The sequence below is a fragment of the Halichoeres trimaculatus genome, unplaced genomic scaffold, assembly GCF_033239565.1.
Source record: "Halichoeres trimaculatus isolate MK-OKI-2021-1 unplaced genomic scaffold, fHalTri1.1 fHalTri1_scaffold_1, whole genome shotgun sequence".
Classification (NCBI taxonomy): Eukaryota; Metazoa; Chordata; class Actinopteri; order Labriformes; family Labridae; genus Halichoeres; species Halichoeres trimaculatus.
In genome coordinates, this window is record NW_027437179.1 from 10,357,057 (window position 1) to 10,372,494 (window position 15,438).

At 41.5% G+C, this 15,438-nt stretch overlaps 1 protein-coding gene across 6 annotated transcripts in view; it reads right to left on the minus strand.

Annotated features, from left to right (window-relative positions):
• Positions 1–15,438, minus strand: part of setd5 (SET domain containing 5) — a 38,153-nt gene that overhangs the window by 9,485 nt on the left and 13,230 nt on the right. For 3 of the 6 annotated variants that reach the window (XR_012598122.1, XM_074667145.1, XM_074667121.1), the window contains exons 2-19: positions 11,464–11,731; positions 9,016–9,118; positions 8,389–8,651; positions 7,980–8,038; positions 7,704–7,891; positions 7,575–7,613; positions 7,197–7,487; positions 5,069–5,217; positions 4,842–4,959; positions 4,621–4,730; positions 4,248–4,497; positions 2,940–3,023; positions 2,637–2,798; positions 2,178–2,540; positions 1,836–2,096; positions 1,620–1,737; positions 1,267–1,496; positions 796–852 (exon numbers count right to left, since the gene is read on the minus strand). Coding sequence is in view for 5 of the 6 variants with exons in the window: in XM_074667145.1 (XP_074523246.1) it covers positions 796–852; positions 1,267–1,496; positions 1,620–1,737; positions 1,836–2,096; positions 2,178–2,540; positions 2,637–2,798; positions 2,940–3,023; positions 4,248–4,497; positions 4,621–4,730; positions 4,842–4,959; positions 5,069–5,217; positions 7,197–7,487; positions 7,575–7,613; positions 7,704–7,891; positions 7,980–8,038; positions 8,389–8,651; positions 9,016–9,118; positions 11,464–11,534 (2,916 nt within the window). In the remaining variant the exon portion in view is untranslated. The remainder of the gene's footprint in view (positions 1–795; positions 853–1,266; positions 1,497–1,619; positions 1,738–1,835; positions 2,097–2,177; positions 2,541–2,636; positions 2,799–2,939; positions 3,024–4,247; positions 4,498–4,620; positions 4,731–4,841; positions 4,960–5,068; positions 5,218–7,196; positions 7,488–7,574; positions 7,614–7,703; positions 7,892–7,979; positions 8,039–8,388; positions 8,652–9,015; positions 9,119–11,463; positions 11,732–15,438) is intronic. The other 3 variants (XM_074667157.1, XM_074667137.1, XM_074667130.1) reach the window with 2 other exon arrangements.

Sequence of the window (15,438 nt, forward strand, 5' to 3'; positions counted from 1 at the left end):
GAAGAGAGCTAGCTCTGTGGTTGGATCCAGTTTGGACTCACTGGAGGCTGTGGTGGAAAGGTATACACAGAAGAAAGTGGAGGCCATCATTCGTCACACTGATCACCCACTTCACACCATCATAGTCCAGAGAAAAAGCAGCAGGGGACGACTCACCTCTGTGCGCTGCAGGACTGAGAGATACAAAAGATTGTTCCTTCCTGCAGCCATCAGAGTTTATAATTCTTTAATCGGAAAGCCCAAACTACATGAATTTCCCTTCGGGGATGAATAAAGTATATTTTATCTTTATCTTTATTTAGACATAAAAAAACAAGAATGGACAGAAGAAAGTTAATTTATAGTTATAACATATTTATGATGTTGTCTTTTACCAGAATTCTGTGTCTCCCACGTTATTTCTCTCTCCTACAGAGTTCATGACAATTACATGACAATGGATTATTATACAAATTAGACAGCAGCGTCATTTAGTGGCTTTTAGTGACTTCTGGGACAGCCAATAGTGACTTTCCTTACTTTCCAACTTTAATGATGTTTGAAATGGGAAACGGCCTCATTCTTTCAGGTTTTTCATGACTATACATGAGATAATTGATTAAAAATAATCTGTTAATAGTGGATTATTATATTGGGGTTTTAAAAACAACAACAATATACACTGAACCGAACCGGAAACCGTGACTACAAAATCGTGACAAGAACCAAACTGTGGTTTTTGTGGACTGTTCCATCCCTGATAAAAGGGGAGTAATAAAACTCTTTGCATTAAGAGTCAAAGAGAGTCAAATGTACCTCAGGAGAGATGGACTCTGGTCGATGTACAGGAGACGCCTCAGGGGATGATATGTTCTGGAAATAAGCAAAAGCGATTAGTGTGTGTATGTAGACAAACTGCTCAGACAAATTAACAACAAATTGGGTTCATTAAAGTCTAGACGCTCATAATAAAGACTTAAAACTGATTTAATTATAGCAAGCAGGTTAATATGCATACAAACAGAAGTGGACCCTCCTGATTTAATATGCTCCATAGATTATATCTAATTATGACGAGGCTGAATTAACTAACATCAGTCTCTGAACCTCGCAGCAGTTACTCATCCACTGATTATTAGAAAGAGAAGACAGAGCTGCAGAGGGTGTGGATTAGCTACTCCTAAAGGTAACACACTGAATCATCCCTGGATGAGTTAGAAAAGATCATTTAGATAATATATTCAAGTAATCAGTGTGAGTTTGGATAGATGAGTGTCAGGCCCTCACTTCAAACTGCAGCGGTGTGTTGCAGCGGCTGGCAGGGAGGGAGGGCATGGGCGAGTAGATGAGACCGTTTGGCAGCAGGGAGCCGCAGGGGGTTTGGTGCAGCCTGAGGAGGGAGTCGTCCGGGAGGGGCGGTGTGATGGGTGACAACGGGCGAAGCAGGTGGTCAAGGGGTGCTGGTGTCATCTCTGACATATACTTGGAACGACGCTTCTTGAAAGGTGCATTAACCTCTGTGAGTGAGAGAGAAAAGAGTCTCAGCTTTAACATTCACAGCATGTTTCTAAACTGCTGTAACTTTGTCTTCACCACGCTGCTGTATGCTGCTTTCTCAGACAGGGGTGGGGTGTACGTACCAGCAGACAGGGGGTTGGGGGTGGATCTGCTACTGGTGCTTTGCTGCGAGGACGTCGACTCTGTACCGTCCTCTACGCTGGCCGAGCTGCTCTCATCCTCCAGCTGTTTTAACCATCTCTGCATAAGACGACATCAGGATTAATTACGACTTCTTAAAAGACATGCTGACAGTCTGATCTTAGTAACATAAAGCTATCACCTCCTGTGCGTCTCACCTTTTTGAAGCAGCCATAAGTGCCATCTATCTGGAGTGGGCGGGGCCTGCGTCTCTCGGGGTTGAAGGGGGAGCCGAAGCGGATGTAGTGTCTGGGTGCTGTACAGATGAGGGATGAGTGGGAGAGGCCTGGCAGCATGTTCAGCGTGGTGGCCAGCACTGTGGGGTCAGTTGTGATGCGCAGCGGGCGCTCGATGGGCACCTCTTGGTGGAGCTTGTCACCTGCTGGGATCTTGTCATTCAACCACTCCGTCACCAGGTACTGAGAGCAGAAAATCATCATTAGCTCTTAAAAGTAAATTTACAAAAACACGAACACTAATAATCTGGCTCATCCTTTTACCTTCTTGGTCTTGGGGTAGCGCAGGTTGCCTCTGTTAATACAGTTCAGACCCTGACCGTCTCCATCGAACAGGTGACTGCCCAGACTGTTCTCCTGATCAGCACCGTGAGGGCCCTGAGAGCCCTCCTCGTCCTGAGCCGCGCTCTGATCAGCTGATGACAGCGTGGCTGCCATGGCTGCAGCTGCGGCAGCTGCCTGCTGGGCGAGGGCTTGGCGCTGCCGCCGGGCACGCTGGGACGAGCTCGACCGGTAGCGAGAGATGCGACTCTTTGGTCGAGGCTTGGCGGGTCGTGCGGGTTTGGGTGGAGCAGCAGGGGCAGTGAGGTTGTTTAATGAGGTCTTTTCTTCGATGGATGGCGTGTCCTGGTGGACAAAGGAAGAGAAGCGTAATTAACGAAGAAGGAAAACACAAAAAATATTACCAAACAAAACTGAGCCAACTGGACTTCTCTCACTAACCATGACGTAGGTGGTGCGTCGAGTGCTGACCCCAACTCCAGCATTGCTGGATGTGGGGGTGTTCCCTACAGGGTTTCCTGCCCCGTCCTCTGGTTCCACACTCTCCTCCTTTGCCTCTGCTGCTCCTATTCTCCTGCGCCTCCTCTCCAGGGGGTTACATGTCTAAACGAAGGGTCAGGGACAAAAGAGAAGAAGATCAAATCACCTGAAATATTCAGGTAACACTCAGGTTACAGTCTTTTGAGCTGCTGATTTATAGTTTGTAGTGGAGTCCATTGTTAAAAAAGAAAAAAGATAACTTACTTTTTTACTGTTGACAACGACCCCGTTTTCATCCACCTCTCCTTCCTCTCCATCTTCCACCTTCACCTCCTCTAGAAGTCTCTCCTGGATGACAGAAAAAGCCACGCATGAGTAAAAGAATAGACTTTGTCATCCCTGTGTGGTCATGTCAAGAGTAAAATTAACAAAACAGTCCAGCTCCAGACCTCCACTCTAAGCGGTCTCTTCTGAAGGCTCCACTCCTCCACCGTCGGAAGAAGTGACGTCAGGATATGAAGTAAAAAATCCAAAATCAATGTAGCCCTCAAAGTTATGTTGGGTGGACACATCCAATTTTTCTGCGGTTTGACTACCTTGATTAACCTGATTCCTCGATAGTGTTTCAATAAGAAAAGAAAATGTATGAAATGCATGTCTGCAATAATACAACATGATTTGATTTTCATTTCCTCATTTGTTTCACGCCCAGGCTATCTTAGCTTAGCAGATGATAGCAGTTTCCCTAAGAAAACTCTGATTCTGGATATTCTGCTTAAAGTTTTACTGATGAACTGAACTCACAAAGAAACAAACATTACTCTGTCACCCCTGATTCCTATTCAATACATTCTAATTCAACATGTTGTACACCTTATATACCAAAAGCAATATGGAAAAAAAGTATTGCTAGCTTGATGCTAACATGTATGAGAAATTGCATCTTTATGCTAGTGGCTAGCATATATCAATATAAATTTAGTTTTAAACCAGAATATGAACTTTCATCACAAAAACATTTCAAAGTAAGTCCCTGGGAACAACCTCTAAATGTCTCAATACTAATAGATGAATGTTTTACAACAGGGAGATAAAATAAAACTTACACGCAGATATGGCTCAAATTATTGCTAATACCACTTCAAGACACTAGATGGCCTACTTATTACTTATGATTAATTACTTTCAATTTTGTTGTACTTTGTTGCACTGACAAATAAAGTTCTATTCTATTCTTCAGTTAGTAATATGTTACAAAACATAAATGACATCAGGTGACTTGTTATTTTTTGTTTATTTTAATTTAATTACAAGGAAGGTATCCAGATCCATTGACCAATTTCAAATGTATTTAATTTTAAACTCTTTGTTTGCTCAGTCAAATGCAATTATGTCTTTTTTCTTGTTTTTTTTTTCTTGGTTTAACTTCACATCCTTACGTTACTTCCTTCTGACAGTGGAAGGGTCTCAGAGTGGAGCCTCCAAGAGAGTTGACTGAGAGTGGAGGTCTGCAGCTGGACCACCCACAAAATCTAAGGCTATCATTTGTCCATCTTTTCATACAACACACACCTCTGCATCACTGGTCCCGTGCATTTCTTTGGCCTCCTGGTTCTGGTCCTGCGTGTGGTTGCTGTCCCCAGAACCGCAGCCTTCCAGCTCTCTCCTCCGAGCTTTCCTCCGCCGTGTCTCAGCGCCAACCAGAGGGGAAGGAGGCGGCAGGGAGGGGGGACTCAGCAGACTTTCCCTGGGGCTCTGGTTGTGCTTTTGCACTGGGCAGTTCTGGTTGCCCTTGTGGCAGGCACAGTCCACTTTGTAATTACTGAAAGTTTGTGAAGAGAGGGATGAAAATTACACGAGCGTAAATGACACGCTGCAGCAGCAACAAGTCAAATACACGTTTTCACTCAAACATGGATTTGAGTGGATGGCGTGCTGTACTGACCAGCTATTAAACTCGTAGTCAAATCCAATGGTGACCTCTGCGTCCTTTGTGATTTGACTGACAGCGTAGATACAGAGATGAATCATGCCTTCAGCGATCATATGCCGGACCTGTGGAGGGAAACATGCAGGAGTTTTTCCATGTGGAATAAAAACTCTCAAAACAGTGACAGAAAAAACTTCAAGTAACCCAAAGTGGAAACACAAAGCTTGGTGTCTGACCTCTGCATTGGGTGTGCACGACCTCCTGATGAAGCGAGCATCATTTCCAAACGTCCTCGCATCAACACACATCTCTACATCGTTAAACTTGGAGTAGAACAGCACAAATGGGTAGGGTCTGGAAAGAAGAGGACACAGGTTTTAAAAGCAGCACCACATGTTGAATATAACATGTCATTTCTGGAGAGAAGTGCTGCATGTATGTAACATTCAACAGGATGTCTTACTTTTTGAAGAAGTGCCCGTTGACCTCAAATTGTTGTTTGAGCATGACCTTCCCCCGATACTCAATGATGAGTGTGTCTGGATCCAGGGTCTTGGCGGCTCGGAGGATCTTCCTGTGTTTCTGCACCCGTGTTACCCGCCCTAACTGGAGCTGCAAAAAGAAACCAGATAAGGTTTTTAAACATGTAAAATCAACAGATAACTATAGCATTTCCCTAGGGCCTTTTCAATATTTATATTTCATGATTTCAACAACAAACAAAGAATTTGTAACTGCAGGATGTTAAGGAGCCATACAGAGGTAATCCTTTCTTGCTTTTTGGACCAGAAACAGCAGTTTCACCTTCTTCTAAGCTACTCAACTTGATAAACAAAAACAGCAATTTCACATTGCAAAACACCAGATCTTCCCATCTGTTCCTTCCCTGATTGGTCGTTTGTGAGGTTATTGTGTGTTACACAACAACTGTGATCCCATTTTGATCCCCAAAGTTACACAATGACACAAACAAACTAAATGAATGGGGCAGAAATAGACCAGACCAAATCATGTCTTACAGTAAAGTAAATGAGCAGTTATTGCAAAAGCTGGTGGCTTTGAAGAAAGCCATGCAACAAACACTCCCTGTAAGATCCTTTGTCATGTTGGTAGACAGTAGTCCTTAAGATCTGAGCCTATTAGAGGTTAAAAACAAGCATAAGCCTTATCAGGTCAATCTTAGGCCCCGTTACCACCAAGCAGTCTGGTTCAGATCAGTACAGTTTGGTACAGGTTGGTTCGGTTAAGCTTGGTCTTGTCTGTGTTTCCTCAGGCAACCGTGCCCCCTCGTGGTGGGCAGTGTATAAGCTGGATGCTGACAGCCGCATGTAGTGTGACGCCATAGCAGTGCAGTGTACCCCGCTAAAACAGGGTATATGCTAAAATCCTGAGGTTGATTTCAATACCTTTTTAAGACTTTTTCAAAAACCTTTAAAAAAGTTTTAAGACTTTATCGCAACTTTAAGTTGTTGTTGGCATCCACTTTTTAACAGTTGTAGTTTTTACAGAAATGGTGTAAGCTAAGGAGGAATAAAGCTTGAAAGAACAAATGAAACTAAAGGCAGGCTTATTGACAGCTCCACAACAAGAAACAGCAGTTATTCAAGACCAACTTGCTGAAGAAAATGAGAAATTATTTTATCATTTTTAAAATTTAGGACATGAGCCGGAGATAGTGTGATTTGCTTTAATGCTGTATCTAATTTCTCTTTATGAAACTAGAAATGACATTAATTTATAGCTGGTGTTTATACCGCTCACAATCCTTATTGTTGTTTTTTATTGTAACTAGAGTCTTTGTATTTTTCTACTGACTCCATCGATTTCTGCTGTTGACACAACATTTTTCCAGTTTGGGATCTATAAAGTAAATCTATTCTTTTCTATTTTATTCTATTTTAGAACTTTATTGGCTGAATGTTTACCGTCTCAATCAGGGAACAGTCGCAAGGAGGAAAATAAATATTTGTGGATATTTTTTGAGTTAAAGCTTGAATACCTATGAAACTTAATACCTCATAAAACCACAATTAAGACTTTTTAATACTTTTTAAGGCCCTTAATTTTCCCAAAATTGATTTATCAACTTTAATTCTTTTTAAGACCCCGCGGACACCCTTCAATAAATCCAACAAAGAAGAAAAACATGACACACTGTAAACAGAGGGCAAGGAAGGAAGACATCCAGTATTTCGTTCTCTGTGATGGGTATATGGCTCTTTGTTACAAACTGCAATCAAGCTTTGTTTCAGAGAAGACTGTGTGCCACCAGGAGAAATGCAGCCGCAGTCGATTCTTGCAACCAATCAACAGTCTGTAGTGTTGTACCCTCACTTCTCTGAGAGCGAATCGGTTTAGTTGGGCACCCTTACGAAAAGTGGGACGGCTTGGTGGAAATGCGGCTATACAGCCACTAAAACTCGTCCAGGTGCTGGAGCAACGTCCGAACTGTCTGAATGTATCGGTCATTTAGACCTCAGCATGTGTACAACAGAGCTCACATATAAACATACCGACATTTCTCTATAAAACAGGAACAGAAATGTGAATAAATGTACCGAATGGTCTAGATCTGAACTTTTAGGACTGACCTGCATCTGTGAGCCCAACACTGTGTTATTACAGGCCAGCTCAGTGCGGTTAATGGTGTCCATGGCGTCCGCAGAGGCCTGGATCTGTGTGTCAGAAGGAGGTGGTGAGGCGCTGCTCTCAGCCTTGGAGACAGTGGTGCTGGCAGTTCGGTGAAGCTGGAGGAGTGTCTGGACATCGGCGCTATACTGGTTAGCCAGAGCCTCCTCATACTGGTCTGTCCACTGGCGGATCCTGCTCTCCCAGCCCTCTGTGGTGTTCTCATCCAACACACTGGCTTCTGTGGTCGAGTTCTGGATGAAATGAAGAGAAACAGATTAACAGGCTGACATCAAAACTTAAAGTCACTGTCTGCCAAGTCAGGTCAGATCAGATGTTACCTTCATCCTCATGGATTTCCTTGAGCCCTCTCTGAAAGCCTTTGGGAAGAAAAAAAAAACTCTTAAGTCATCACATCACTTTTTTTTAGGAGAACAAAACATCATAACAGACTTTTTTTAAAATCATACCTTCACCTTCTTGCCCTTTGGCGTTCCTCGGGCCTTCTCCGTGCTCTTCTTACGCTTTTTGGATTTGTTTCTTTTTACCCGGTTGACGGTTAGTTTGATGCTGGTGGGCGTATGCTGGGTGGCGGTGTAGGAGATGGTGGAAGGGGACACCTCTTCATCACCGCTCTCAGTGGCACTGCTCTCTCCAGCTAAATGAAACATTTTTATTAGAGGATGAATTTCTACATATGTGCTTTGAGCATTATATGAGTTAAAAAACAAATTAAATAAAAGTACCCGACACATTTTCTGTTTTTCTGTGTTGACCGTCTGCTCCTTTCCGCCTGTCGAGTCCCCTGCAATGACAAAAAAAAAAGAGAATTTAACACTTTTAAGTAACTAAACTAATTTTACAACACTCCCTCCTTTGTTTTCACACCTGAAGCATCATATATTTCTTTATACTTGAGCAGAGAGCCTTTTTTATGGCAAACCTTTAATATTTCTCATCCAGAACAGACATAAAACACCAAATGTCTCCAAAATAAGAAATAACCATCACAATGGTACTGATCTTGAGGCACTTCTCTGTCCTTCTCATGTCCCATATTTGTGACTCTTCAGCCGGTCTGATTGTTTCACACTTAGTCCTGATTGAACTGGAAGCCCCCCCTGATCCTGGTCCCTGACCGAGCAGATCTCTCACCTGCAGTTGTCACATTTGATGAGCAGGCCGTCAGGCGTCAGGCTGCAGTGACACCAGCTGGCGACAGCCCCGTCCTCATCTGAGGAACTGTCGCTGTCGGCAGAGTTGTCCTCAGTAGTTTCGTGGTAGCGGGAGCTGCGTACCACGCCGTTGAGATCCATGCGGGGAATGATGGTTTGGGGGAGCGGGGAGGCGGGTGGGGTAGGGGGAGGGGGCGCGCCATAGTTGTGATCCTGACAACACACAACGGAAGACTGTTGCATCTTCAAACAACGGGTGTTCAGGCAAAAAGGGAAACGGAAAATGGAGACGAATGAAAATGAGGGCAAAAAAACAGGTATGTGAAACAGTACAGCTGTTAATAACGGAAGTAGATTGTTGTTACAGAAGACTAAAGCAGGATAGACATTCATATAGTATTTAATCAAACTACAGGCAAACTCAATCTTTAATTTACTCTTACTGCTCTAAGTTTATAAATCAAGCAATGTGAACAAGATTAGAAAACAAGGCAAGATCCAAACATTACAATCATTAAAGTCTCTTTGAAACAGAAAGTCAAACTGATTTCATACCAGTCATGCTATGATTAGAACTGATGATAAGAAAAGAGTCATCTGAACTCACAGCATATGGTAGTCCCCGATACCCATGACTCTGTGCGCTCCCACAGCTGTGGTTGTTGTAATTTTTCTCATTCACGGCAGGGCTTGCTTCAACTGACTCAGGGCTGCAACAAAAAACAAAGCAATTACACATGGAAAGAGCAGGTTTCTGTATTAGTGTTTAATAAAGACATCAGTCTGCTCAGTTTAAAGAAAAAGGATCATTGACGGTATTCAAACAAACCACCAAACACAAGAATCAAAGAAATAAATTATGGACTAACTAATGTAAAAAAAACATCGCAGAGCAGGTCATAAAATGAACTGCAGGACGTTTCCAGCATTAGCCACTAGATGGCACCATGACCCTGAAGTTGCTCCTCAGCATTCAGAGCAGCTCAGGAAATGGAATGCAGGCCGCCATTATGTTATGCAACCCCTCCTGCCCTTTAACTGAGGACTGACCAGACACAGAACAACCCTGTCCTCAACCCCCACCTCGGGCCTCCAGGACTTCAATGAACACAGATTTTAAAGGAAAAAAAACCCATCTCAATTAAAATCCCTGTCTGTCATTAGTGTGTGTATCTTTTATTATCTGCACAGTTGTTTTGTTTGTTGGGAAGAATCTTGGCTGAGTTTGGGAGGAAACTAAAGGGGGCCGTGAACAGGGAAGAAAGGGGGAGAGCAGCTGCATTCCTCATAAGCTCAGTCACATAAGAAGGCTTACCTTCACAGAAGTGGCAACTGTTCTGACTAAGACTGCCTTCAGGCCTCTCTGCACAACTAGAGCCTGATGTAAAGGTATGACAGGGCTCAAACTTTGTTTGAAAAATATTAATGTTAAAGGGAATACATATACTCTCCATACTAACACCAACTACACAAAACAGGAGTAAGAGTTTCAAAGAAGCTTTCCAAACAGTTTTGATCTGATATCTTTTAAGGGGCCCTGGCTTTCTGACTGTAAAGGTTTTGTCATGTCACTGCCTCTTCTTACTATCAGTTTCATTTCAGGGTACAGTTGTTTTGGAGTCCGGTTAACAATGAGCCATCTGTCAAATTTTGAGGACAAAGACTAAAAAATACAAACAAAATTTTTTTATTCAAACTAAATTTTAAAAAACTTACAATAACTTTCAAAGTAAAAAAAAAAAAAAAAACGAATCATACAGAACTGCAATACTACAGAAACTTGATAAAATTGATTTATCAAAGTATCTTCAATTTTTGTTTCACGATTTTCAAAAATCTTTTTTTATTTTTATTTAAATGAGCTGGGTTGGAAAAAACATTGAGATGACTGATCCCCAACATAAATTTTAAAAAATGACTCACAAGTGCATTTTTTGGTAAATATGGCTGCTAATATGGTCTGTAGACATCAACATTTAACTTTTTGAGTTGGTTTGGTGTTAAAAATGGGAAGTATTGAAAAATTGACACTCCAAAAACCAAAAATGAATTGAATTGGGAGAAGAGCATATCCTCCCAGACTTAATGTTTTGTGTGTTTTATTCAACAAAATCCTTAAAATCCTTTCTTTGTTTTGCTTTGTCATACCCATGAAGCAACTGTAACCATCTCACATTTCCTCTTAGCTTAGATTGATAGCTTGCCTTTATGGAAATCGGAAAAGACATTGCTTGAGGCAAAAACAAAAATATTTGGCAGAGCAGGTCTGTTTTGTTTAATAAACTAAAATTTAACAAACTTAAAAAGTGTTCCCTCTTGTTTCTGTGTTTGCAGATATCATGGTTTGACACAGGGATTGTTTAAAGTGTTAATTCTATTGTCTTGATGCCCGTGTGACCTGCTCCATGAACTCTGATCCAGTGACGCTGCCACATCCCTCAGATCAAAGATATCAGGCTGCTGAAAAAATGCTTTAATCATTAGCCAAAAGTAATCAATGGTGAAACTGAGCAAACAAATGTTCCGACATTTCCTTTTCCCTCTTATCAAAGTTTCTGTGTGTTGGTAAGCAGTGTTTAGTTTTGGTGAGGATTCTCAAACATGAAGTCATGTGTCATTGTAAACTGAGGTGGGCAGGGAATTCTGGGTTATTATTTCACGCTATGATAATAAAAACAATGTTATAAATAGTGAGTCAAAGCTATCAAAGCGTTTTATAAATTGATATTGTTTTATCTGGGTGATGTAGGCCAACAGTCAGTTTCTGATGGGTGCTGCGGGACATTGCTATGACAAACTTTAGAATTCCTCTTTGTTTTCCAACCTCGCAGTTTTCAGGGGGTGTAGCTGATCAGGTTAAACAAGATGTTTGTTTACAACCCGTGACACTTTTTTCTTTGAGTAACGTTGACTCATCGCATTATCAACAAGTCAGCCAGAGTAAAACGCTCTCTGGAACAAAGACGTCACTATGAACTATGCTCCTGATTGTAAATAAAGTTTCTTTTGTTGTTCTTTTATTTGGGGAAACAAGTGTTTGGGTGTGAGTACTTACTCTGATCCAGCAGCCATATCTGAGTAAGACGTTTCAGGTGTGGTGACTCCCAGCGCGATTACTATGCTCATGACGTCCAGCACAGCGACGCGAGGGAGGGGGGAAGAGGGGGAAGGAGGGGGAGGGGGAGGGGAGGGACAGGATGGGATGGGGGAGGGGAAGGAGAGGAGGTGGTGAGAGGAATCACAGGGTCCCAACTACAGCGGCAGACCACTCTAGAGGTGGGGCGCCGCCGAGCCGTAGCCCACGGCTGACGGTCATGGGGGACCTGAGGAGAGAGGGGAGCAGAGAGACATCAGACATCCACACAGACAAACAGGATACAGGCAACAAACAGGCTGCTGCATGACTCAGCACGTCATGTGACTGGGTGGAAAAAACCTGCTCTTCCCTGGCAGGAGATGCATCTTAAACATTTTGGACTAATGCCTCTGACAGCTTTTCTGTTGAATAATACCCATCATGCATTTAAATTGAGGAAATCATCGACTTTATTCAACTAAATTTGACAACACACTGTTCAGTCTGACAGAAATGTTTGATGGCTGAACAATAAAACAGAAACAGCACGATAAAACATGAGCTAGAGGTGAAACTGAGTCCACTCCAGGAGCCAGGAGGGGTCAAGGATGTTTGACTCCTGGAAAAACACTGATGTAAAATAGAAAATGAAAACCTCTTTGATCAAAAAAACACTGCAAAAAAGCTGAAGTGATCAAACTGCATTTCATTTCTGGTAAAACAAGTGTTTTGTTTGTGATGGATAAACCTCAGATAATATACGAGCTTATATTTTTAAACAGAAACAGGAAGAGCAGAGTCAAAATGAACAATGGTTTGCCCACAAAGAATTTAAACAAGCCAGGCAGCACAATGCCAGAGAGCTCAATGTGAAACCGTATGAGCAGAGCTGTGCTTACATGTCAACATGTTCCATGATTTGCAGCACGTTTGATAACAGGAAAGCAAATGTTCAGAAAAAAGAGCAGCAGTCACCAAATCAACTGATTAACAAACAAGTTTCTATGCAGACAGGGACATGACTGTTTTTACTAAATGCTTGATTCCGAACCTTTATTGATACCCACATCCCATAACTACGGAAGAGGATAAAGCAAAACCAAAAAAATTCCCAATTTTCTTTTATTACTATTTTTCTGAGATTAAAGTCAGAATTCTCTGAATTATGACTTAAATCTCAGGAAAAAATGTAATAAAAAAAGAATTACACATATATTTTATAGTGGCCTTAATCCTCTTTTGTACATAACTTATACAAGGGTAGCACTTGTATTTATTTATACAGAGAGATTCAACAGGAAGTGATTTAAAACAGGTAAAAAAACAACTGCTGCCTTAGAAAACATCTAAACAGTAATCATACCAGAAACAGCCAGATTGATGATTAAGATACTGATAACACTATAACATTAAACATATGGAGCTGAAAATAGAAATAGAGCTGAAACAATTCCTCGAATGATTCGAGGTACTCGATTACAAAAATTACTCGAGTAATTTCCTCCGCCTCGAGGAATCGTTTAATTTATAAGATCAGAGAGAAGTATTTCAAATAGAGCTGAGACCATATTAAGAGAGTTTTCAGACCCCTCAAGCTATCCCTTATACAAAATAGCAACTAGCAAGAGACAAATGGGTCATTCTATGAAACGGGTGCCATTTGGGTCTGCAACATTGGATGAGATGTATAAGGCACAAAAAATGTGTCAAAGTGTGTTTACAGATTTTGGAGCTACCAAAGCAAGTGCTCTCATTGACATGCTGTATCAGAAAATTCTATTTCTTAAAGAGAAAAAATTCATTTGAAAAATAACTGCTCTTTAACTAAACAAAAATGTATTTTATCCGATTACTCGATTAATCGATGGGATTTTCAGTAGAATACTCGAATACTAAAATATTCGATAGCTTCAGCCCTAAATAGAAAGCATGACACAGTCTGTACTAATTCTAGCCGACATGATAACATAATAAAAACACAAAGTAATCAGAGTGAGTAGGATGAAAAATAAATAAAATACAGCCAGCTGAATAATGATGGTCACAGAACTACAAACTTGAAGAAGAAAAGCCGAGTTAAACACAACGGTTACTGTGGTTACTGGCTGGTAAAGGACCGTAACCAGAAATGAAAGTCTGTTTGTTGCAGCTGAACCCTGACAGATGGTTGTACAACTATAAAAGCGAACACATCACTGTGAACACATCCGCCTTACAGGCCTAATAAAGAAGGAAAATCTGCTGACTCATGTTGCTAACCGAGGCTTAAATGTGAGAAGCACTGGGAAGCTTTTATCCATCTGGGCCTAAAAATATAACTTGATATGGACAAGATGTGATAAGCCTGTGTCTCCTGCATACAGTTGGTCTGGGCGTAGAGGGGAGGGGGCTTTTTCAAAGAGCAGAAAAACAACCAGGAGGCTTTACAGCTCTGCTTACACCCAGCTTCCCGTTACCATGCGCTAAAACTGGGAACCAGCAGGAGGCGCCTTTCTCTCAGACGCCTGGAGGGGTGAGTCATCCAACATCAGGCCCAACCCTCTCTGTCATGTGACTGCTGAAACACTGACCCACACTCCTCTGCTCTCACTCCCTTCCTCAGCTCTGCTCAGACACACAGATGCAGGAGCAGAGAGGAACGTGCTGCACGGCTTGTGCTCAGGTTGGGGTTTGGAAAAGACGTAACCAAATAAATCACAGAATTGTAAGAGTCATTACAGTAACACCGCTGTACATGATTGCCAGTTTCCTCACATCACCATCAATTGTTTTCACAAGTTAATTCAAATATGAAAAGATAACATCGCTAATGTGACAAAAACCTACCGCTCATCTTATCAGAAACATGAGGGATGTTGGTACCACTGCTAAGTCCAGCAAAATGTTTTCATTAGAGGTTGACAAAATATTGATTCAGCATTATGCTGTCATCCTGACTCGTGGGTTACAATGATAAAGCGCCAAGTATCAGTGATTTCTCTTGAAAGAAAACAGTTTTTTAAAACAGGTTTTCTTCCAAGTCTGACTCACCACATCACTACTTCATGACTCCTCGTGGTTGGGTTACTAAAATTAACCCTGCTCTTTTCCCGTTGGAGCGTTATTTCAGAAACTGTAATATCAGTTGCGATACAATCAATGAATTTATTTGTCAATTTCACCTTTATTTTACCAGGTTGGTCCCATTGAGATTGAAAACCTCTTTTTCAAGGGAGACCTAGCCAAAATAGGCAGCAGCAATACACAAAGTTACAGACAAAAAGCACAAAAAAAACAAAGCACAGTCAATAAACCACAAAATAATGGTTCAAAGCTGGAGCCTGGCCGATTAATCGGTCGGCCTGATTAACTGGTCGGCCCGATTAATCGGTCGGGCCGATTAATCAGGCCAATTATGCCTGTCACCGATTAATCAACGTCACCCAAAATGTTGCAGATTATAAAAATTTTTGCTCCACGGAGATTCTGTCACTCCTGCTCCTGTGTGTGTGTGTGTTCGGCTGCAAACTGCCCGAGTGCCTGCCCCATCCGTCCACTATTATGTAATGTAAGACTTAAAAACGGCAATTTAACATTGTGTTTGTTGCTTTTTTGAGAGATTAACGGAGATAAATGCTACTGTTATTTCACACGTCCACCATTATCTAATGTAAGACTATAATACAGTGTTTTAACGTTATGTAAGTTGCTCATTGTGTGTTTACAGTTTGACTTTTTTTTCTACTTATTGTGTTTAAAGTTTGACTTCTTTAATTTAATAGTTTTCTGTCTCTGTCTTAAATCATATGGGTATTATAATAATTTGTGTTCATATACTGTATATATCCTGTGTATATCAATGAATTTATTGTATAAATTAGCCAATATAGCAGATATCGGTCGATATATTGGATATCGGCTTTTTTTTTTGCCCCCAGTATCGGCATTGGCCCCAAAAATCCCATATCAGTCGGG